This window comes from Carlito syrichta, unplaced genomic scaffold, assembly GCF_000164805.1.
Source record: "Carlito syrichta isolate Samal-C Ts95f unplaced genomic scaffold, Tarsius_syrichta-2.0.1 Scaffold310050, whole genome shotgun sequence".
Lineage (NCBI taxonomy): Eukaryota > Metazoa > Chordata > Mammalia > Primates > Tarsiidae > Carlito > Carlito syrichta.
Window position 1 is genome coordinate 1,022,148 of NW_007254146.1, and position 23,707 is coordinate 1,045,854.

Sequence of the window (23,707 nt, forward strand, 5' to 3'; positions counted from 1 at the left end):
AGCATTCCATCATGTTGATAGTCCACAATTTAAAAAAACATATTTTGAATGCTGTCTGGAAGGAGTAACACACGAACAGACTGATAGTGAAGGATCTTGTCATGGGAGGATAAGATTAATTTGCTTTATGGGGAAATTTTACATTTGGGGTACTGGGAAATGAAATAGTACAAATTATTATTCTTACAACCTTCTTTTGATGCAGATAGAGCCCTGGGCTGGGAATCCTAGGCACCAGAGTTCTTATCTTGACTTTTCTTTTTAATTTGAATTTATTTGTGAGAAAATAAACCTTTTCCAGGTTTCTAATTTTTTTTTTTTTTTTTGAGTCAGGGTCTTACTCTGTTGCCCAGGCTGCAGTGCAGTGGCATGATCATGGCTCACCATAGCCTCGACCTCCTTAGCTCAGGTGATCCTTCTGCATCAGCTTCCCTGGTAGTTGGGACTACAGGTATGCACCACCATGCCCAGCTAATTTTTAAAAAATTTTTGTAGAGACAAGATCTTGCTATGTTGCCCAGGTTGGTCTTAGACTCCTGGGTTCAAGCAATCTTCCTGCCTCTGCCACCCAAATTTCTGGGATTACAAGTGTGAGCCATCACACCCAGCCAGGTTCCCAAATTTTATTTGTGCCATTCTGATAGTCATAGAAATTATGAAATCAAAGAGATAGAGGGAGCCCTGAGGGTCAGGTGACTTGCCCAAGGTCACAGAGTCAGCCATTGCCTTTGAGGACATCACTTCCACCAGCCTTATGGTTCTGGAGAATCAGGTCAGAGTTGGAGAGTTTGACCCTCCATTGAAGAAAGGCCTGGAGAGACCCTTCATGATGAGACATGCTGAGCCCAACTTTGAAATTTCAGATTGTTTGTCCATCTAAGAAATTGCCATGTGCCTCCTGGACTTCTGCCTCTCCTTCTGGATGCCTGGTAGTTCTTATTTGACAGTACTTTATAGAAGAGAGGTGAAGGGCCATAAGAGTCCCATGTGAACCGTGAGGCTGTTCTGCTTTGTACTTACAGGGCCCCTGCCTTATGTCTCTCATTCTGTTTTCTGTCTGTCTGAGCTGACCCACCTTTCAGGTTGCTCTTGAAACAGGCCAGAGTGGTCACAGTGTTGCTATTCTGCATTGGCAGAGTCTGTTAACTGTTGGCTTGTCATAATTATCTTACCATCTTGCTCTGTTTCTTTCTCATTTCACAGAAAGCTCAAAGTTAGCCAGGACCCAGGCACAGGGGGAGGATAACTGGGGCAGAGTGGAGCTTGGGACGCAGAATACTAATTTCAGTTTCACCTTGGACATGTCTTTCCACCTGGTCTACACCATAGCTGTGGGTTGGAGGCCTCTCTGCCTAACAGAGAGGGCGGTGGACTTTCAGAGCCAGGTGGGAGCTTAGGGGACCCTTAGTATTCTTTGGAGCCTTAGTGCTCAGAACCACACAGAGTGAGTGGAGAGGCCTGTTGTGGAAGGAGAGGTGGAGTGGATTGGGCCTTCCCTTCTGTCTCCATCAGAGCAACTCCACTTGGATCTGAATTCTATATGAGCCTTTCTTTGATAAAAAGTTGAAAACAACTCATCTTTTCTAGGCCCCTTCAATTTATGAAGGGGGAAGCTGAAATTGAGCAAAGAGAAAGGTTTTGTCAAGTGTTTTAGTGGCAGCTTAGGGCTTTAGGAGGAGACAGGCCCAATGACGGGGCAGATTTCTGAGGACACTGACCCAATTGTAGGAACCACCTCTCTAAGAGGCTTGTAAATTTCTGTGACTTGCTCTGGACGTTTGAGTGCAGCTGCCTCATGGCTGGCTCTGAGCAGTAAGGGCTGTCTACCCCTTCTGCTTTGAGCACTGTGTGCTGGTAGAGGTGAGGGCTATTCCCTAAGCCCCAGAGAGCAGTGGGCCTTTCCCTGTGGCCACTGATGCCATAGCTTAAGAAGACTTGGGGCCAAATCCAGGGATGTCACTAATCTCTGTGTGACTTTGGATTTGTTATATAATCTCTCTGAGCCTCAGTTTCCTCGCCTCTAAAATGGGAGTAAATAATATTTGCTTCCTTAGGCTTTCATAGGAGTCAATCATATCATGTCTGTGACATGCTATTGACATTCCTGGCTACACAGTAGACACACTAAATCATTCCTACCAGTTGAACAACACAGCCAGGGAAGCTCACAGGAATAAGAGGTCAAGTTCTAAACTTTTGCTAGTACTTGGCAGAGAGGACAGCATATAAAAGCCTCTTCAAGTACTTAGTTAGATAAACAAATGAACCCTTAAGGCTGAAGAAAAACCTAGGACTCCCAACATTTGGAGGGGAAATGGTCAAGAGGAGTGACAATGTATGTTTCCATTCTCTCTTGGTATCCTTGCCCTTCTAACGGGGAACTTCGGGGTCTTGGTTTGTCTTAGATGTGGAGGGGAGTAAAGCGGGTTCCTGTAGCCCCCAAAGCTCAGAGTTCACTGCCATTACCTGGGACTCAGCTCTCACAAGATCCCATGGCCCACTGAGCACTGAGGGTCGGTCCCAGGTGGAGGTGGAGTCAGGCACCAACAGGATGGGGGGGCTCAGTTCATATCCCCTAGTATCTTCCACAGGCTCTTTTCCTGTGTGGCTGAGGACACTTTGGAAAGCTGCAGTGTGCTAGAGCATGATGGTGAAGATTGTGGTAAAAGGAGGATTCCAGGTGTGCTTTCCTGAAATGGGCCATCAAAGTTAGGGGTGCGTCTGTGTTGGCAATCAGGAACTGTGAAATGAAGCCCCATGAAGATGGCAGAACCCAAGAAAGACAGAGCAGGGAGATTGGAAGACTGTGTGATTCTTGGGGATTAAATAGCCAGTCATATGTTTTTTTTTAAACCAGTCTGGGACTTTTTTGGTTTTTTTTTGAGTTGGAGTCTCACTCTGTCGCCCAGACTGGAGTGCAGTGGCCGCTCCCGGCCACCGCAGCCTCGACCTGCTGGGCTCCGGCGATCCTTCTGCCTCAGCCTTCCAAGTAACCGGAATTACAGGCATGCGCTATCACACCTGGCTGATTTTTTGATTTATTGTAGAGATGAGGTCTCGCTGCCCAGGCAGGTCTCGAACCTGCGGGATCAGGCAATCCACTCACCTCAGCCTCCCAAAGGCGCGGGATTACAGGCTGAGCCACCGAGCCCGGCTCAGTCTGGGGCTTTTTTAATGGCTTAGGATAACACAGACACTGATGAGTTCAGGAGAAAAACCAGTAGGGATGATTTTTCCCTACTCTCTCTTATTCCCCATGATGAGTCCGAGAGCCTGCCACCTCCCTGATCTGGAGCCAGAATCCTCCCATCTCTTGAGGACCCTTCACACCTCATTGATGTCTGTTCCTTTTCTTTTTTAATTAGCCAGTAAATGTTGGGATCTTTCAAAAGCATTTTCTACTCGGAGACTAAAGGGTGAAAGAAATCAGACAAGAAAGCATCAAAGTGAGTGGATTTACAGATCACATGTACTTTGATGAACAGATTGACTTGTCTTTACTTCACTGTAGTGGTTAATTTTATGTGTCAATTGGCTAGACTGTGGTGCCCAGTTTTTGATTGAACACCAATCTAGATGTTGCTGTGAAGATATTTTTTTTAGATGTGATTAACATTTACAATCAGTAGACTTTGAGAAGAGCAGATTACCATAATGTGAGTGGGCCTCATCCAACAGTTGAAGGCCTTAAGAGAAAAGACTGATGGCTCTCAAAGAAGAAATTCTGCCTCCAGACTGCTTTTGGATGCAAGACTGCAATATCAACTCTCGCTGGAATTTTTAGCAAGCCAGCCTGACCTGCAGATTTCAGACTTGCCAGCCCCTACAAGAGAGAGCCTTAAAATCTCTCTCTCTCACTCTCTGTCTCTCCATACACATATGCATAGCCTATCAGTCTACTGGTCCTGTTTCTCTGAAAAACTCTGACTAATACACTTCCCTAAAACCAGTTAGGGATTGAGTGCCCAGACTCCTCCCTGAGGGGAGACAGGTGAGTCCTCCTCCCAGCTCTGCCGAGTGCTTCATTTCCTTTCCTCTTCTGCTTCCTTGGCTTCTTGCTAGGAATGGGCCCTTCTGGGGTTGTGGCCTCTGTTTCTAGCCTGCTTGCTCCCTCCTGTTGTCTCTGTCCTGGCCTGTGAACTGGACATGCCCCCTGGCTCTCTAGGTGAAGGAGCATTTCTACTACCAGGCACTTTTCAGACTCTTGACCTGGTCAAGTTTTTAGGAGATCATTGACTGACTTTGTAGTCAACCAGGCCCTGTCTGTATCCTTAGCACACAGAAATCTGGTTTGATATACTTTTCTCTGCTACTTTGCATTTAGCTGTAGCATATTTACTGGCAGGTTCCCAGCTGGCTCTGCCATTGGGTAAAGCCTTGACTCTTCTGTTTTCCTAGGTTAGCGTCCATGCTAACCTAGTCTCCTAAGGGCTTAACTTTCCTCTTGCTGAATTGATCTCTATTGTTATATAATGACTTTCATGATCTCTTATATTTTTTGACTTGAAGTCTCTTTTGTCTGTTATAGGTATAACTACTCCTGCACGATTTTTGTCTTCTGTTTGTGTGAAATATTTTTTGCATCCCTTCACTTTCAGTCTATGTGTCTTTACATGGGAGGTGAGTTTCTTATGGGCAGCATACAGTTGGTTCTTGTTTTTGTCATCCATTCAGCCAGTCTATATCTTTTACTTGGAGAATTTAAACTGTTTACATTCCAGGTTGTTACTGATAGGTAAGGACTTAACTCCTATCATTTTGTTCATTGTTTTCTGGTTGTGTTGTATATCCTTTGCTCCTTTATTCCCCCTTTGTTGTCTGTCTTTATGATTCGATGGTTTTTAAGAGTGGTACTGATGATTCTTCCTCTCAGGCATTAGCTTTCATTCTTAAATGTATGTGTATTAATTCAGCTTCTTCCCAATTGCAGATGGAGATTCTCATGTCTATATGTCTGTAGGTGCCGGGCTGCCTATAAGGAAGGGATGTGTGATGAATTCTGTCTTGCGGTCATTTACCTATTGTAAAATGTATTGAGTCCATTATATACATTATCTTATTTAACCCCTTCAAAAACCTTATTTGATACTTATTGCTATCCTTCTTTCACAGATTTGAAAATCGATGCACAGAGAAGTTATGTAACTTGCCCCAGACCATACAGCTTGAGGATGGAATTCAGCTAGAGGCAATCTGAATCCAAAGTCTGTGCTCTTAGTCAGATGTGTAGGAAGCCTAGCAATTAGAAAGGAGTAGGGGGTGAGGAGTAAAGTTAAATGAGGCAAAGACAAAGCAAAGCTAGGAATAAGATGAATATGATAACACATGGCAGAAAGTGCAGTACATGTGTTGTTGGTGGCCCACACATTTGGCTCTAAACTTCTAGCAGGCAGTGCAAAACAGGTGGGAGCCTCTGTCTTTCAGCTCACTGGCTGAGCAGAGATGGTTCACAGCTCATGGTGTTGGTGTGATCAAGCACAGCTTGCCAGCAGCACCCACCTCCTACATTTTCTCAAATGGCTTATTGTGGAGGTTTTACCCTCAATTAGAGGAACCCAGATCTCTGAGAAGCCTATTGATGCAGTTTGGCAAAATTATTTTGCACTTGTAGTAGAAGTGGTAGCTAATTCCTGCTAAGAAGAGGGATGGGCCTTTTTCTCATGGAGTAATGATTTGGTGTTGACATTAGATTGGAAACTCTGGGAAAGCGGCGGTGTTAGGACTTAGCTTCTCTTACCCCTTGTATTTGCCTACCAGTGCCTAGTCTAATGCCATGCTCACAGCAAGTGATGAATAGATGCCAACTATTGAACAAATATGAATACGAATGAATCCTGTAGAGTAGTCCCATAGTATCTGCTTGTTACAAGAGGAAGAATCAATTTCTGAGGAGGACTTCAAAGTATTAGATGGTCTTAGATATAACCATCCAAGAAAAGCAGTATCATGCAGTGGAAAAAATATGCAATCTGAAATCTGGAGTCAGACCTCCGTGGCTTGACCACTTAGGAACTGTGTGGCCTTAAGCAAATCCCTTAACCTCTCTGAACCTCAGACTGAAAAAGTGGAACACTCTTATCATATGAGGTTGAGAAGCCTAAAAGACGATGTTCCAGTGCCTGGAATTTGGAAGACAGTTCACAAATTCCATTCACTCAATCATTCATTCAGAACATATTTGTTGGGTATCTGCTGTGGACCGGGGACTATGTTCTTTCCTGAGAGTATAGCAGTGAGCAAGACAGACCAGGCATCTGGTAGCTTCTTTTCTCTCCCTTCTCTTTCTTCTCTGAGGATGGTAATTTCTTCAGCAGGTATTTAATAATAAAAATAACCTAAGCCCAAATTGCTGAGAAGAGTGATAGGGAGCAGCAAGAAGACTGAGGAAAACTCGGAGGCATAATGAGTCCATGTAGAGAAGTGACCTCCTCTGCCCAAATTTCCCTGCATCTCAGCCTCTCAGGAAGCCAGGGACCTGGTTAAGACAGTGACAGAGACAGGTCACATCTAACTGCTCAGTACCGTAATGGAGCTCACCAGGGCCATATTATTGCTTTTGCTGAGAAATTACACCTTTTTCACTGGGGTGCAATAGAGTGTCTCCAGGGTTTTAGGTTTGCATTTCAAGGGGAGGTAGAGGATGGTTTAAAGTTAGGAGACCTCTGCAGTGTACTCCCCAGGTCACTGTGCCATTAGAAACAATGTGCTAATTACATGCCAGGCTCAGTACTGCACTTTTTGCCTCTCCTGGTTCCTCACCATGTTGTTTGCATTTTTCTAACCCTCAGGACCAGCATTTGCATCTCTTCACTCTCTCTGGGAATGGAGTGTGTGTGTGTAAGGGTATATGTGTGTGTGGGGGTGGGGGACACACAGATGCTAAGTAGGGACTGAAAATCTCCCCCCAAGTATTATCTCTTCGAAGCTGTCAGCTCTCACCATATTTATTAACATGGACTTGCTGACATGCTTTTGTTTTACAAGGCCCAGGCCCCATTCTTATGTGTGTGTGTGTTGGCTGCCATTTTAAATCGGGTCTCATATGACCCTTGAGAGCAGGTCTGTGTCTCCCCCATCAGACTGGAGATACCTTGAAGGCAGGGGCTGCACCTGATCCTTTAGGAAGCTCTACTCTGAGCACCTGGTACAAGGCTGTAGTTCCGGAAGACTCTCCTGACCCCATTATCATGAAGAGAGTGAACAGTGGCTTCTTTACACTTTCAGTTGGGATGTTGGATAGATGGGGTCTTGAGCTATTCTCATCTATTTCTCAGAGAGCAGATGTGTCACCTACATACTTTGGGATACCAGAACCAAAGACAGAAAGGTCGAAGTGCAGAGGAGGGGATGGGACTCGGCCTCCTCAGGTTAGAGGGAGCCGAAAGATCAATTTTCTACCTCCAAGCCTTCTTGCAGAATTGTGAAGTTTCTCCTGTCTCTGGACTTCATGTCAGCCCAATCACTTTTCTCCCCTGGGCCAGGGTCCACCTTCTTGTCTTACCTGTGTGGCTGCTAAAAGCACATGCTAACTGGTAACTTTCCCTTTAATTACTTTTGATATCTCAACTGAAAATAAAAGCAGCAATAAAAGTCCTTCCCAACACATGGTGAAACACTTCTGTTCAGAGTTCTTGTGATTTTCACTGCACTAAAAGGTTGTTGAGGACAAGGATCCTGCCTTTCTCATTGTTATTTTATCCCCCAGCACTTACCACAGTGCCAGGCCATGCTTCACACATGCTCTCAGGAAGGGCTGGGGGTGGCTTTCCTTAGTCTTCAGAGACCTCACTTCACCCCTGGGACAGGGCCTCAACCCACAGATTTTGCACTGGCTGCCTCCAGTTAGAGGAACGTTGTATTCTGAGGTCTTGGGGCTAGGGGGCAGTGTTCACCTGCCGGTACAAGCCAGAGCAGTGAGTGAGTGAGTGTGTGTGTGTGTGTGTGTGATGATGATGATGATGACTGGACATTAATAAGCTCTGGCTCTAGAGAGAGTTCTAAGTCCCTCAACACAAATTAGTCCATCTCTCCATGAGTACCCTTCTTAAACATGCCCATGAAATGTTATTTTACAAATCAGGCTTATTTGAAGAATTGTTTGTTTTTTTTTATTCAGTAAACTTTATTTATATATAACAACAGTACAAATTGTGTCCTCGGCTTGCAAAATAGGAGTGTTTCATATATTTACAATAGGTACACAATAATATATTAGAATAACAAAAAAAATCCCATTTTATTGGAACATTTTAAATACTTAATTTTCTTACAGTTTTTATTCCACAACACCTGTAAAAACAACAAAACCAGACAACCATCATTGTATTTCCTTAAAAATATATATATAGTACAGATTCCAGTGTGTCAAGAGGAGTGGGTTTGAGGAGGAGAGGTTGTGGGGAAAGGAGGTGGGCTCAGACTCCTCATCTCACAATATCGAGAGCTTATCCCTTCTTCCCCTACACACACAACATCTATTCTGTTTCCATGATGCCCTCCACCTTTGACATGGAGCTCAGATAGGTCAAAGTGAAGACTCTGACTTTGACTGAAGTGCAGAAGACGCTTCCCACCTTCTTTGAGGCTAGGGCAAGAGGAAGCAGTCTGCACCACAGCAGAAAACGACCCATCTCAGTCTGAAGGGAGAGGTTCTCTGTGGTGAGAAGCGTGAGAGGTGGGTGTCGTGAAAGGCCAAGGAATTTCCAGTTTGCGTATTGGGTTGAGGCCCTGTCTGACTAGCTGTGGTCTTAAATGTCTCTTAGGACTTTCCTCAGGACTAGTTAGAACATACTAAGAGTGAAACTTTATTCTTAATTCATGGGACTCACTGAGCCCCAGATGCTAAAACTTCACACTCTGGGGAAACTAGGAGGAAGGAAGGAGACAGGGAAGAAAGACTAGGTTATGGAAAGGATGCCACCATTTTCTCAAAGCACGTTCCTGAGACAAGGTGTTGGAAGGTCCTGGACTTCATCTCCCAAGTACCCTCATGAGATCTGCTCCCACAGCACCGTGTCTATGAGGCCACTTTGCATTTTCCACTGGGCCCCTTGAATCTCAGCTCTTTCCTGTCTGTGTCCAGGCCCCAGGAGTCTCAGGCATGACACAGTGTGGCTAGGAAAAACAGCCTCTCCCAGAGCAGCTGCCAGCTCAGTATTTACCAGCTGCAGGTTAATGGGGTCCGGTGTGGCAACTGGGATGCATTTGGAGATTTATCAGCTAGAGGCTTTCAAACGTGCCCTATTTATTCTGTCCAGACCATTTTTCGTCTAGCACACCCATCCACTGCTTCTGTTTCATGCTCAGCAGGGCCAGGGGTCTTGACTGCTATTTCTTGTCCTCATTTGGTGGAATTGAAGGAAGGTCAGGAGCTCAAGCAGCAGGCAAAGTGCCGCCAGAAGAGACAGTGGCAGTGGAAATAAGAGCGGCTCTCATTGCCAGGGGACTGTCCCCAGAATAAGGTAAGGCAGCTGGGTTGGTCCACTTTCTGCCTTTGCAGGGCCCTCTGCCAGTGGGGGAGGAGAACCAGTAGCCTGAAGAATGTAAATTTGCTAGAAAAAAGACCTTTCTGATCTTGTTCACTGATGTTTTCTTGTGCCTAGAGCAGTGCCTGGCTCAAGAAGTTTCCCCAAATGAATGAATGCAGGAAACCGTTCCCTCCTCCAGCGGGGTTAACAGTGGATCCATGCTTATAATGACTGAACTCTGTAAAGAGGGGAGTTCTCTGCCAGCGGTGGATCAGAAATGGTTTTGTGAGTTGTGCTGAGGAGAGAGGTAGGATGGCAAACACAGAAGCACCTGACCCATGCAGAGGGTGGGACGCAGCAGCAGAGGCCAGCAGGAGGAATGTGTTCTCCATCGTGTACACTAGCATCTTCTGTCTTGCCAAACACCCTTCTGAGGTCCCTTTCCTTTTCCAGAGCATTGTCTCTTGTGCAGGCAATAAAATGAAGCAAAGATAAATAGACTTTGCAGAAAGACTTCCTTCTCTGCCTCTCGACAAGATGAATGGCTTCATGTGGGAAGGGACTGTAGCTTTAATATTTCTTCCTTCCACAGGTCAAAATATCCTCACATTGGATAACAGGGAGGAGAGAGGCCAACTCCCTCTCCTCCCCATTCCATAGGGTGTGGGTTCCATTGGTTCCTGGTGGCCTAAAGCCAAGAGGTGTGGAGGAAGGACAGGTGGACGGCTGGAAAGGGGGTAGGCTCTAGAACCTTCCACCCTCAGGGTCTGGCTGGAGTCCAACTCAGTTTTCCTTTTTCTTGATTGCTTCTTTAAGGATTCCCCTGTGCTACTACTTCCTTTGCCAGTCCAAATTCGTCAACTCTGTCATGGGATCCTGAGAAATGTGGCCAAACCACTCGCATCCAATTCTGGCTCTTTCCTCTGCACTCTCCAATTGGGCATCCCCCCATCATTCTCCACACTCTTCACAAATCTTCAAGGAAGCATTCTGGGGGCAGTGAATGGTCACCAAAAGTAGCTGCTGGGAGACGCCAGGTAGATGCATAGAGGTAAGGGGCTTGTGGTGATGCTGCTGAGACGTCTGACTTCCTTTCACTTTTCAGTGGAACAAAGCCTGGATGCCAGTCTGAGCAGTGGTGTAACTAGAAACCTTTCTTTCAAATGGAGCTCAGGAGTGAAATGGGGTGGGCTGGAATTTTTTATGGGTAGCACAAAGTCTCCTGTTCATGTTTTTCTTGTCCATATCTCTTCTCCTTTCATCTCCATAAATTATGGGCTCTGCACTGATAAGCTTTGGGCACTATGAAGAGCAAACACTTTGGCTTAGTGCGGAAGGCCAGTCATTAGTATTTCTTTCAGGCTATTAATAGGGCCTGAGAAACTTTAACAGAAGTGGATTATCAGAAGAAAGTGGCCTTGGCATGGCTGGTTGTGAATTATAATGAAAACAGCAAGTTTCCTGAGTATTTTGCTGAATGCTTTTCTCTTCCCATTTGTCAGCTGCATTCAGGCAAGAAACTGGAGCTGAGGGGACCAGGCGACGTCTGCTGTGTGGTTAGACAGTGATCCAAAGCCACACGCCAAGGATGGAAGCCAGCCCTCAGCGCCCCCCTCCTCTAGCCCTTTCCTGGGAATCACATGTGGTCAGCAGAGCCTTTGGAAATTGGAATCACTTGAAGTTAAAGCAGGGCACAGAGAAGCTGGGGCCTAGAGTTAATTACAGAGGAAATGACCCTGGTCCAGTTTCTCTCAGGGGAGCTGGTCCAGCTTCCCAGCTTCATAGCCAGGACTCCTGATCCCTCGAAAAGTGGGAAGAGGAGTTTGTTCCTCTCCTGCCTCCCCGACTCCCACCCCTTTGTCTTCATACACCCTGAATCCAATGCTGCTTGCAGAGAAGTTGGAGATGGACGCTTAGGTCTAAGTCAGCAAGGCAGTCCTGGACACTCTAATGGCAATCTGGGCCATCACATCCTGATACCAACAGAACACCTTCTTCTTGATGATTCTTGCTGGCTTCTATGGGGCCTCTGGACCTGGGCGTGGAGCTTTGGTCTCTTTGTTTGGAAACAACACTCAGGAGAGTTGGTTATCCACAGTTTCAGATGTCATCAGAAGAGAGAGAGAGAGAGAGAGAGAAGGAAAGGAGTCCAGTGAGAAACCATCCACTTGTCCTTCAAACCTACAAGTCCATAAAAGGCCGAAAAAGAGGCAGAAGGCAGTAATGTGGGTGTGCCACAGTCATTTCTACTGAAGAAGTACTGTAGGCCCAGACAGTCAGGAGCTTCCAGATATGAGTGAAGGGTTATCTCCCCTCTCCAGGCACAAGAGAATAAAAGAAAGAAAGCATAATAATAAATACTGTGGCTTCTTTAACCTACACTCTTCAAGTATTGCTTGCTGTAAACAGTATTTGAGTTTTGCTTTCTTTTTAAATGCCAGAAACCACTGGATGATTGGAGTGGACTCTGAAGCCAAACACCCATGTCCCCAAATCAGCTCCCAAATGGAACCTCTTAGAGGCCTGGCCCACACACCTCCAGGCTGTTTCCCCAGGGTGCCTGGTTTATGACAAGGATGGATATGAGGCAGAGCTGCCCAACGTCCTTCGGAGGCCAGGTGTCTGGTCTGGGAAAGACCCACTGCACCCTACTTCTGATAGTAACTTTAGGGAAATTGAATGAAAAAGTACCAAAGACCAGCTCCTCACTTGTTGAGGTTTGGAATTAAATAAAGCAAAACAAACAAAAACAGTAGCAAAAAGCATTGGTACGATCTAGGTACATTATCTCCTCTCAAGAGATGAGAATATACAAGTGTGGGTATGTAAAGCTGTTTCCAGTCAGCCAAGTGGAGCTGCTCGATGGTTTTGCAATCTGTGCAAAGTTCTGTAGGTCCATACCGTTCTGGCTGCTGGGATAATTCCAGGTTTTACTGGCCTCTGTTTTTGTGAAGTGTTTGTTGTGAACTTGTGCTCATTCTTCTTCTCTTCCTTTCTTTTTTTTAATTTCAAGGAAAAGAAGACAGTCATTTCCCTTCCAGTTTTTCTCAGCATCTCTTCATAGGCTTTTTCTGGCATTTGGAAGCAAGAGTTATATGAGGAAGGAGGGATGTGGGGAAGAAGGAAGGGAGACAGAAATCAGAATTAAACAAAAGTTGGATGGGCTTAACAGGGCGGCTTTTTGTTTTATTTCTGTTTTTTTTCCTTTTTCTTAAAAAAAATTAAATAAAGTTCTCATTATTTCCCCAATATACATCAAATGAGTTTTCATGCAAAGCAGCAGTCACAGAGGCAGAACTGTCCCCAGCTCGTGCCTCTCAGCTTGAAGAACCACCTTCTCTTGGCCCGGGTCCTCTCTTGTTCTTGCTGTAGATGGATGAAGACCATGGTCTTTCCCCAGCAGGAACTGACTATGACGAAACTTGGCTGGCATGTGGGAGGGGCCTTCTCCTCTCCCCAGATGGGGTCTTGGGGGACAGCAAGCTCTGGGGCCTGATCCCCTTCACTTGTCCTTCCTTCTGAGACTCCCAGTGTGACAGCTTTGATGGGTCCCTTTTCCCAGGAACACGAAACTCCTCCTCTCAGCTCTCAATGGACATGGCATTAATGAGCTGTTCCACCTTATAAGCCAGTCGCTGCCGTCGTGCCTGCTCATCCTGCTCTAGGGCCCCGATGAGCTGAGGAATAGAAACAAGTGGGGAAGACTTTAGGACCCAGGAGAGAAGACACCATTTTCCAGAGTCCCTCTCTCCTCAGTTTCTGTCTACCTTTCTTTTCTGCCTTAATGAACATAAACTTAAATAATCTAAATGGTTAATTAAATAAATATATATACAAATACACACACATATGTCTGTATATATCTTAAGTGTTTAAAACAATATCTGGCACATAGGAAGTGGTACGCAAGTGTTAACTATTGCTGCTGCTACTACCTTCAGGTTTAATGCTAATGCAAGACTTGTGAAGCTGTCCTAATTAACCTCCATTCATGTAAAAGTCCACCTGTCTGTCTAAAATATAATTGACAGGATCTGCCCAAGTGCAAAGAACAATTTTACTCATTGCTTAAGAAAGAATGAAATGAATCGTACAACACTTCAAAGTGAACAACAATTAAATTATTGAAAGTGTTATTTACTGAGTTAACAATGAGTGAAAGACAATGAAACATATAAAGTGTTCAATGAATCAAGAGAAGCTGAGTTGCCTTATAAAGGAATGATAATGATTTTTGAGCTCATGGGCTTTTGACTCCATGAATGTATTTTCTAAATTACTGTCTATTATTGTTATTTTAGGACTGAGTCAGGCTTCCTGCTATCTGCGTGCTGGTTTCTGTCCCTTCTAGGGTCCTGTCTTACCTCCTCACTATACTTGCTCACGTAGGAGTAGATCTCATTGAGGGCACTCAGCATGTTGAACTCCACAGCGTGCAGGCGGGACTGCTCGGCGAGGTAGGCGTTCATGTCCTGGTCACTGATTGCCGGGAGTTTGGCAATGTCTGCGTAGTATCTGCCGTAGACAGGACAGGCACCTTGATGGTGGACTTAGCAAACATTTGCCTACACTTACCTCAGTCCCAGGTTCCTTGAGAGCACTAGGTGTCCCTCGTTGCTTCTGCCTCCCTATTTCTCTTCTGATGTGACTTCCTCAAGGTTGAGACCATAAGCCTAGGGTCTCTTTGGGTGATTCCATCTAGCTGAGAGCTCCTGGCTGCAGTGCCCAGTGGAGCGGTTGAAAGCTCAGACTCTGACCAGACTCCTTGTGTTCAAATTCCAGCTCTGCTATCTGCTAGCTGTGTGATGTTGGGCAAATGATTTAGCCTCTCTGTACCTCATCAGTGAAAATGGAGATAATAATAATACCTACACTTTACAAATATGTTGGACATTTTAATGAGACAATACATCCAAAATCTTTATCACAGTGTTGGATACTGAGCATATGCTCAATAAATAGTAATTAGGGTGATAATCATCTGATTTCACAAAGGCACCCTTCCTCCCCATAACAGGGAGCGTGGACAAGAAAGAAGGAAGGGAACAAGAGGTCTTAAGACAACAAACACTGTGTGAGTCCTCAGGGTGGGGCATGGGCAGGGAGATGGGCCATCGGCCTGTCCCAAGGGTGCTACTGACCTCTCTACCCAGCTTTTGTAGCTGGGGATGTCCTTGGCATAGAGCAGCTTGTTGGAGGGGGAGTCCTTGCCCAGTCGGTGCTCTGATGTTGAACAAGAGTCCATGAAAGTCTGGGCCACCACAGAGAGGCAGGCGTCCGTGATGCTGCCCTTGTGGATGTCAAATACAAACTGGGGGTTCTTGATCACATTCACCCAGAAGCGCAGAGGGAGGCTGTGGGGGAAAGGCAGAGCAGACCCAAGAATGTACGTTGGCCACAGGCCTTACACTGTCTGCTAGTATTCCTTCCCTCACCCCAAATGTCAAATTGTCTACCTGAAGGGGTAAGGTAATAAAATCACAGAAAATGAGTCCTGCCAGGGCTAATTTAGCCTAAGCTGTTACTGACCAGGAAGAAAAGGAGAGGCACCATTGTACCCTTACAGGGCACTGACCCTGTTCTCTGACAGCCCAGGGTGGATGTGGGTGCATTCTGTTCCCTCCTGGCAGTCTTTCTGTGCCCCCAGGGAAGCCCAAGTACAGAGGATAGCACAATTTTCTCAGGGCTGCAAACAAAGCCACCAGGCTCCTGGAGTCCCTTTACAGTGCCCATGGCCATTGTCCTGAAGGACGCAGCCGGCAACCCCAGGCACTGCCTCAGAGTGGGCACAAAGGGCACCACCTGCGCTCCCCGCCCAGCCCGGCCGGCCAAGCCACTTCCCAGGGTTGCCCCAGTCTGGTTGGACGGAGGAATGGGCTCCCCTGGGGGAAGTTTCTTTCACAGCTCTCCCCAGGGCATTCTTGTATCTGAGCAGGGGCAGAGGGAGAAGAGGAGGCCATTGTTGGCATCCAGGGAATGACTCACTGTAGCTCAGAGATTTTCCCACCCCAAGAGGAACCGATCAGTAGTTAGGAGACTTCCTTCTGCAACCCGGGAATTTATAACCAGAAGAGAATGAGTTTTCTCTGCTCCATAGGCCATAAGGTGGATAAGCCCATTTACTCTCCTTCGAAACCAGAACAGCTGCTGTCTTTCCTTCCCTTTCCAGCTTGCCTTCTCTTCCAGCTGCCTTCTGGGCATTAACTCTTTTGACTCCTCTGTGGAGTGATCTCTGTCTGCTGGCTTGTCCTTCTAGCCTGACATGATGTTCCTAGTTCCCTAGCTTCTCCCTTCTTTCCCCTTCTTCATCTTCTCTTGATTCCCATGAGCCCTGAGCCTTCCCACTTGAGGTCTGGATGAAGAAACTCTCTCCCCACCACAATGCGGGCGTAGGGTACTTCTGTTACTTGAGTCTGGCCAGCACACAGAATGTGTTAGTAGTGCCAAGTCTTGGGAAAGATCAGCTTTACCCACCTCAAGCCCTTCCATGATGATTTCTATTTACTCTTCAAAGTGGTACAGGATCACCCACTTTTCTATAACCTGGGAGGAGCTGCCTCAGCTGAGAGTAGACACATCTCTTCGGACTCTGTCTACTGGCAGCTTTGGGGAGGTTCTGTTAATCTTTCTTTGGACATATGCCATTGAGGTCTGGATAAGGAAACTCTCTCCCCACTGCAAAGCCAGCGTAGTGCACTTCTATTACTTGAGTCTGGCCAGCACTCAGAAGGCATGGAGATGGGATAACTCACAATTTTTTCTTGATTTCCCCAAAATTGCCCACTCCCAGTGCTGGGCTGGAGATGCTCCAAAGCAAAGGAGACAGCCATGGCCCACCCCTGAGAATGCAGATAGATGCATGGCCTGCCCTGGCAAAGTGCACTATGAGCTTCTCACCCTAGGGTTACCCCCAGCCTCTCCATTCCACTCAGCTGTGATCAAAGCTGCAGACTGAATAGGACTCATCGACCACAACAGCCCAAGAAGGAAGGAATATAAGGGGCTGGGGCTGGCTTTTTCCAAAGTGTTTTGTTGGTTGCTAGGACTTTTGATTCCCAAATAACAGCCTGGGCCCATCTGTGCCGGCTCTGTTTTCTGAGGAGACCGCTGACTCCAGACAGCTGCGTGGGCTGCCTGCCCAACCCAAATGCCTGGACCTCTCCTCTCCCCTCTCTGTGCTCTTTCCCAAAGGAAGCTTTTTGACTCTGGCTCTTGGCCGGGTCCTGTCTGACCTGAGAGTCAGTCCTTAGCTTGGTCTGTGGTCCAGGTTCAAAACCCAGGAGGAAAAAGTCTCATGCCAGGGGCCTGAGGGAGCACGTCCTCCCACTGCTGGGCTGGACGCAATGATGACTTTGGGAAGACAGTCAAGCCTGCAGGATATTCTGCCTGCTGCTTCCCAAAAGCTGTGGCGCCAGGGTAATCACTCGGCCTTAAGAGATCAAGTTTGCAATGAAATCCTCACTGTCAGTGGGCTCAAGATCACAGCAGGTGCGAGCTCCCTCTCCAGCACTGGCCAGCTTCATGAGAGTGAAAGTTTAACTCAGGGCTTCCTCATCTCAGGAAGTGCCTTAGATCCACCCCACTTGGAATGCCCCACAGTCCCTGACTCTGAAGCTCTGATGCAGGTTCTAAATGTGGCTCTTGGCATAGGTTCCCCCAGCTCCCTTCTGAGAACCAGAGGTCTCAGAGTCAGGGGAGGAGGCTCTTCCTGGGGAGTGGTCACAACCTGAAAGGGCAGAGCTCAAGCGTGTGTCCTAGTGCTGGGCCTCAAATCAGGCAGGCCCTACTTGGCACAGGCAGCCTGGGGACCATGTGGGCTCTGCAGAGCACATGCGCACTGTTTGTTCCAGGAGCCTCTGATCACCCAGTCCCAGCTGAGAACAGACTACCCCCCACTGGTTCCTAACACCACAGATCCAGGCCTCTCCAGGCCACACCTCCCGCTGGGATCCTCTATGGTTTACCAGTTGCTTTTCCAGGTGTGCCGCACATCTGTGTCATGGATGCTGTGTCTGTCTGCCTGCTCATCCAGGAAATCAAACATGTACTTGATGGCCAGGGGGAGAGCACTCCCCCGGTGCACAGTGCTGAACAAGGTCTCGAACAAGTCATCCACGAACTTCTGCAGAGTGCCCTGGGGGAGGGTAGAAGGAGAGTGAGATGGAGGGCAGGCAGTAGACGGGCATACCAGATGGTACCTTGGACCCATCCTACCCTGGAAGTTTGTCTGGGACATGAGACTATGCAGGCCGTAGGGCAGGGGTAGGGAGGGTACCATTGGTTAGTCAGGGCAGTGGGAGAGGCTGAATGGACTGAGGATCCTGGGGAAGAGTCTCTCGTCCAACTTGCAGTCACATACCACATTTATGCTTGTGCCCATGCCAGGTTGATGTGGGCTCAGGGCCTTTGATAGGAAGACAGGAAGTGCTCTGAGTCCAGGCACAGGCTGGTATGCCAGCCTAGAGAGGGTGTCCGAGGAAAAAGCTGAAGAAGTGTGGCAGGACCAGGAAGGTCTGATAGGAAGTTGTGAAGAACCTTAAGATATCAGTGGCCTGGGAAAAGTGGTGTCTGGAGTGTGGGCTGCAGGTGAAGGGTCTAGATTGAAGAACCTGACCCACAGGGCCTCAGAGGGTCTCAACCTCTAGCCTTTTCTAGCATTTCTCTGTGTTCTGGTATGCTGAACATAATAAGGAAAACTAAAATGGAGACATGGGATCTGATAGACTATTTCTAAGACACTCTGGGAGCAAGTCTGAGAGCTGTATTAGAATTTCAGTGGTAGTGTTGTAGGGTCAGTGGGGGAGAGTATTTGAATCCCAGCCTGGCCTGGGATATGCGGACTGTATGATTGCCATACTTACAGGCTTGTTTTGGTCTCTGCTAGGAAGGCTAGAAGACACTGCCTCACTTCTATCAATATTTGGGGGGAGATGAAATGGGATAGAATGGGGAAGGGGGAGCCTTATCTCAAATTACTGGCAAGGCCTTTGTGATTTCTCTCCCATTGTGGCCAGAAAGGGGGTAGAAAAGGTGATGGTGGTGGGAACCAGCATATCTGTCTAGCTAACATCAGCAAGAAGCCTTACATCATTTTAAGGGGGCCCAGAGGAAGAGAGCTGCTCCTCTGAAGTATAACGGTAGTTTCCAGGAGTGGGCAGAAAGCCACAATATATTTGCTATTTTAGCCAAAATGTAGTGGCCTGATCCCCTGGAAGGCCTGCCCAGAGACCTGGACTATAACTCATCTGAGTGAATCCCTTTGAAGGACATACTCCAGATGTCCTTCTTGTGCCTTGGAGGGGCAGGATATACTCTTCTGAGGAGCCCTCCCTGGCCCAGGCAGAACAGGAGTTACCTTGGTGGCCAGTAGCCGGGTCAGGTAGATCTCGGACACCATCTTGCTGCCCCGGTCACCCTCTTTCTGGTCACCGTGGTCATGGTTCTTCACTAGATGCCACACCTTGACCCCACTCTCCAGGTCTGGGGTGATCATGGGGGCCCGGGACCGCAGGCTGTCGGGACTGCCTGTGTACCTGAAGGAAGAGTCTGAGGAGAGGGGAGGGGTGGAGGGCTGTGAGAAACTGATGTCATCATCCTTGCTTATAGAATTCTTCCAGAATTCCTGCCCGCCTGCTGCATCCACTCAGAATAAACTCATTTCAGTTGGAATGGGACCCTTGGGGCCTTATATTTGGTGGATTATTTGGGGGATCCTTGGTTGGCATGAGGACAGAGGAGCCTGAAGTCTTTTTTTTGAAAAGAAGTTCTATAAATTCTGTGAGAGGGACATACCCTTGGGAATTTGGGAGTTCCCTCTCCTCCAGTGTTCCTAGCAGTGAACAATTAATACGTAAAATATCAATAGGAGATTTTCATCGGTGCTTTAATAAAAATCTGGAAACAAAAGAGCTACAAGTTGTAATGCTACCTTTGGGAGTTAAGGCCCCCTTCTTTCTTGAGACCTAGGATATGGAATTTCCTAAACTCTTTTTGGAGCTTCTGGGTTCAGTCCTGTGGTGTCCTTCAACCAGGAAGCCCAATGTCTTAGTGCATACATGAAACTAGAGAAACTAGAATAAGGGAGAGTGAAGTGCCATAACTTCATTGCTCGGACGGCACCGGTGGCCCCTGGTACTCCTCAGAGGTATAAAGGTGAGGGTGGTTAATGTATTGTTTAACCTGGGACACTTTTGAGAGCAAAGGGGGGGGTACTATTAATAATTCAGCAGGGGCAACAGGCATGAGCTGAGACTGGTCCAGGAAAACAGGGATATCTGAACTCCCACCCAGGTTTCTTCTTGGTTTTGGGCCACTCCAGCTCCTTCACCAGGCCTGAGATGGCAAAAAAAAAAAAAAAGGCACATAGTGCCACCTGCTCCCACAGGTCTGAGGACCCAGAGTGCTATGGGAAGGACTGGACTAGGGAGGAAGGGGAACAATTGAGCAAGAGTCTCGGAATGGAGGCCAGGCAGTAGGGTTTCCTGCTGTGCGAAGGGGTGGGGGGTGGGCCTAGGTCAGTCACAGAAGACTCCACCCTGAGCTGTCAGTCTGGACTGCCTTCCTGGTCCTCACCGTATCTGCTGATAGACGTCCGAGAGATGCTGGCAGAGGCAGGGATGTTGTAGGAAGACGTCTGTTTGGGGACTAGAGCCACCACTGACCTGTCAGACACCTGAAAAGGGTAGAAAAGGTACAGCATGGGTGAACACAGGCATCTTGGGGAGTTGAATAGTCAAGTACTTTCAAATGGTTATAAAATAGGTATGAAGTAGAGAGCAGGGAGTTCAGGAATACTAGAAACAACCATTACTACGGCTTTTTGAGCTTTTATTGGACTAGAGCTGCACTGCCCAATATGGTAGCTCCTTGCCACATGTGGCTATTGAGCATTTGAAATGTAGTTTGCTCAAGTTGAGATGTACTCTCTGTCTGGATTGAGATGTACTATAAATGTACGATACACACTGGATTGCAATGACAGTATAAATAAATATAAACTATATTGTTAATAATTTTTGTATTGGTTACATGTTGAAAAGATAATTATTTTTTATCAACTGGATTAAATAAAATATGTAACATAAATTGATCTGTTTATTTTTACTATTTAAAATGTGACTACTAAAAATTTCAAATTTCACGCATGGCTCACATGTGTGTCTTATATTATATTTTTACTGGAGAGCACTGGGCTAGACGCAGCCTCCCATCAACCTTGTGAGTTCCATATCATTATTCCCATTTTACAGATGAAGAAATGGAAGCATAGGGAGACTATGCAACATCTCCAAGGTCACATAATACATGGTAGAGCCAATATTTGCAGCCAGGTCTGTCAGGCTCCAGAGCACATGGTCTCCTCATTATATATCCTAATTTGGGATTTTATTTCAAGTCACACTGGTCTGAAGCCCATTTTCCCTTTTGGCTCTGATTTCTTTCTGGCCCGTGTCCTATAATGCCTGGATTGCTGAATAGTTTCACCAAAAGGGCAGCTACCTTTGGGGAATCAGGGAGAAAGATGGTATCTCATCCCATCCTCTGTGAGGGTGCCCTGGCTCAGCACCCAGACTGTAGGGAGCGGGCTCATAAATGAGGGGCCATATTGAAGACATTTGGGGCCATTTTGATTTAAGATTACCCGCCATCCAATAAAAACAGAGAATCCCTAGAATTGTGGTGATCCAATTAAACCCCAAACGCAGAGGGAATAAAACAGCTATAATAATGTTATGGGCCATAAAACATTCCTATTAAACCATTTTTTATTTTAACAATTTTTATGAACTTTATAAGTTTGATTTATAGCTGCACCAGTCATAAAACCATCTTTCTGGGTCTTAAATTGTCAGTCCTTCTCTCCCACCAAAAAAGAATTAAATGTTGGGAAGTCAAACTATAAATGAACATTAGTGCTAACGAGATTCCCTGATAGCAGGTTTTAGTGGTGGTGTTTAATTTTACCCTCCCTATAAATCTGCAGAAGCCTGGGACATTTTCTAACATCTCTTTGTTAATTAAGGTTATGCAGATTTTCTTCTGTAGGGGTTCCAAGGACCTTTGACTCCAGAAAGGGTAACAAGAGGGCAATGCTTTGACTTGATGGTCTAAAGCTCCGGGGTCCTGAGCCCTTCATAGCACTCAGCCTGCACCTGGAAGGTGCCAAGGCTCTATTACTTCCCAGCCAGGGCAGCTCCCTGGACTTGTCAGCAGTTTGCACCATTAGCAGAGGACTGAGGAGGGGGATGGCAGGGGGGACTCTCTACCTCCGTCTTTCAGGAATTCTCCTTCCAACTGACAGCCCAGAAATGATACTCTGAAAGCCTGGCAGGGGCAAGGGTTTACACTCCCAGGGAGGACAGATGACGTTATCATTTACGGTTTCTTGTCACCTAAAGGAAGATTCACAAGGTGAATCAAATGACCACAGTTCAACTCAATTCTGGGTCTAGTCACTAAACCTCTCTTGTCCTTGGTTTTTTTTATCTTTTAACCAACAGACAGTGCAAGTTTGTGGTCAAGATGCCTGGCTGGGTCTGACACAGATTCTGTCACATACCAGCTACAGGACTTAACCTCTCTGTGTCTCAGTTGTTAAGAGAAGAATAATTTTTTTCTAAGTTTGTTGTGAGAATGAAAGGAGTTAAAACACACAGAGGCTGAGAGTGGTGCCTGGTACCCAGTGAGCACTCAGAGATGTGGGTATTAGTGTTGCTATTATGAGCATCATCATCACCGGCTCCCAAAGGGAAGAATACTCCCTGCTGTCCCCTGTCACTCAGGGCTCGCGTGTGGGAAGTGCCTTGCACTCAGTAAAAGCTCGGTAAATATTTGAGGAATGAATGCATACATGAATGGTAAATGACATCAGGGAATTGAAAGTGCTTTGTATGATGAGCACTGTAAGAAAAGAATATTCCATTCTTCTGATTAGGAGCCACAGGATGGACAGCCTAGTAACGAGCATTAGGGCATCAGGGACACAAGAAGAAAGGACCCACTCCTGTCCATTAGAAACTCACGATTTAGGGGCTGAATGCTATTTTCTTTTGCACTTTTGTATTCATCTCTAATGGGTCCCTTACAATTGTTGTACCAGATGTATCAGGCACCATGTGAAGTGGCAGTGGTCGGGTGTGTGTGTACAGAATTAGCAGGGAGTGATTACAGCTGCTTTGTATGTGAGAGTACCTCATGTCTTCACAGGTCAGGCTTGTTAGCTCCATTTTACAGATGAGGAGCCCAAAGTTCGGAGAGATTAAAGTCACACCACAGTGAGTGGGGAGGTGAGGGGCCAAATACAACTCCCAAAGCCTTTTCTCTTCCAGCTACCCCTCACTCACTTTGTCTGGGGCGGGGGTCCTGGCTGCCTGTCAGCACAGGGGATGCAGGTCAATGAGGGGGATGGAATTTGGAGAAGAGTGTTTTGGGGTATCCCCTGTAACCCCAGCTTCCTCTGTGCCCCTAGAAGCTCCTAGCCAGCCCAGGGACCTCCTAGTGGCTGGGTGGTTGGCAGCTCTGTGCTTGAGAGCCCAGCCTGCCAGGCCCACTGAACACCCCCCTTTCTGAGGCAGGGACCCAGGAGGATATTATTAATCAGACCATCCCATGGGTCTCGCAGCCTGAGGCGCTTCCTCTGGTTGGTTTAATTTCCCCTGGTGTCTCTCATTTCCAGTTTCTATTTTAGCATTTTTCCCAAATCCCAACCTGTCTACCTGTGCTTAATCTTACAGAGATCCCCAGCCATGAGTGGTTACCATGGGAGGGAAGGGGAGGTGGGAGTGGATGTCTCCTTGATTGTGTGCTTTGTTGCTGGGCTATATATTTTTTTAATGGCTCATTCAGTTTGTCTGCCCGTGTGCTAAACATTTCATCTATATTTAATCTATTCCACACAACTGTATGGGGTAGGAGCACCACGAGCCCCTTCTTACAGATGAGAAGAAAGAGAGATCAAGTCATTTTTCCAGGGACACTAGCTACTAAGTGCAGAATGTAAGACCTGAAGACAAGGCTAGCCAATTCCCTGCTATACTGCAAGTCAAGCAAAAGCTGGGTGGTAAGGTGCCGAAGAGAGAAAGCTCTAGGCACCTTAGGGTAGCTGTCCACATGGAGGACTTCACAAAACTCAATGTATTTTGCAGAGGTGGAGATATACAGGATAGGAATGCTTTTCCCCAGACCCGTTAAGTCTGTTTTTGAGGGCTGAGTCTGAGCACTTATACTTTTTTTTTTTTTTT

General features: G+C 46.7%; 1 protein-coding gene across 1 annotated transcript in view; it reads right to left on the reverse strand.

The window, feature by feature from the left end:
* Positions 1-8,082: 8,082 nt before the first annotated feature.
* The window catches only part of PLXNA2 (plexin A2), a 193,618-nt gene continuing 177,993 nt past the window's right edge, over positions 8,083-23,707 (reverse strand). The window contains exons 26-31 of the mRNA XM_008068310.2: positions 20,040-20,139; positions 18,823-19,013; positions 17,432-17,601; positions 14,609-14,821; positions 13,832-13,982; positions 8,083-13,144 (exon numbers count right to left, since the gene is read on the reverse strand). Of these exons, the coding sequence (XP_008066501.2) occupies positions 13,049-13,144; positions 13,832-13,982; positions 14,609-14,821; positions 17,432-17,601; positions 18,823-19,013; positions 20,040-20,139 (921 nt within the window). The 3' untranslated portion in view covers positions 8,083-13,048. The remainder of the gene's footprint in view (positions 13,145-13,831; positions 13,983-14,608; positions 14,822-17,431; positions 17,602-18,822; positions 19,014-20,039; positions 20,140-23,707) is intronic.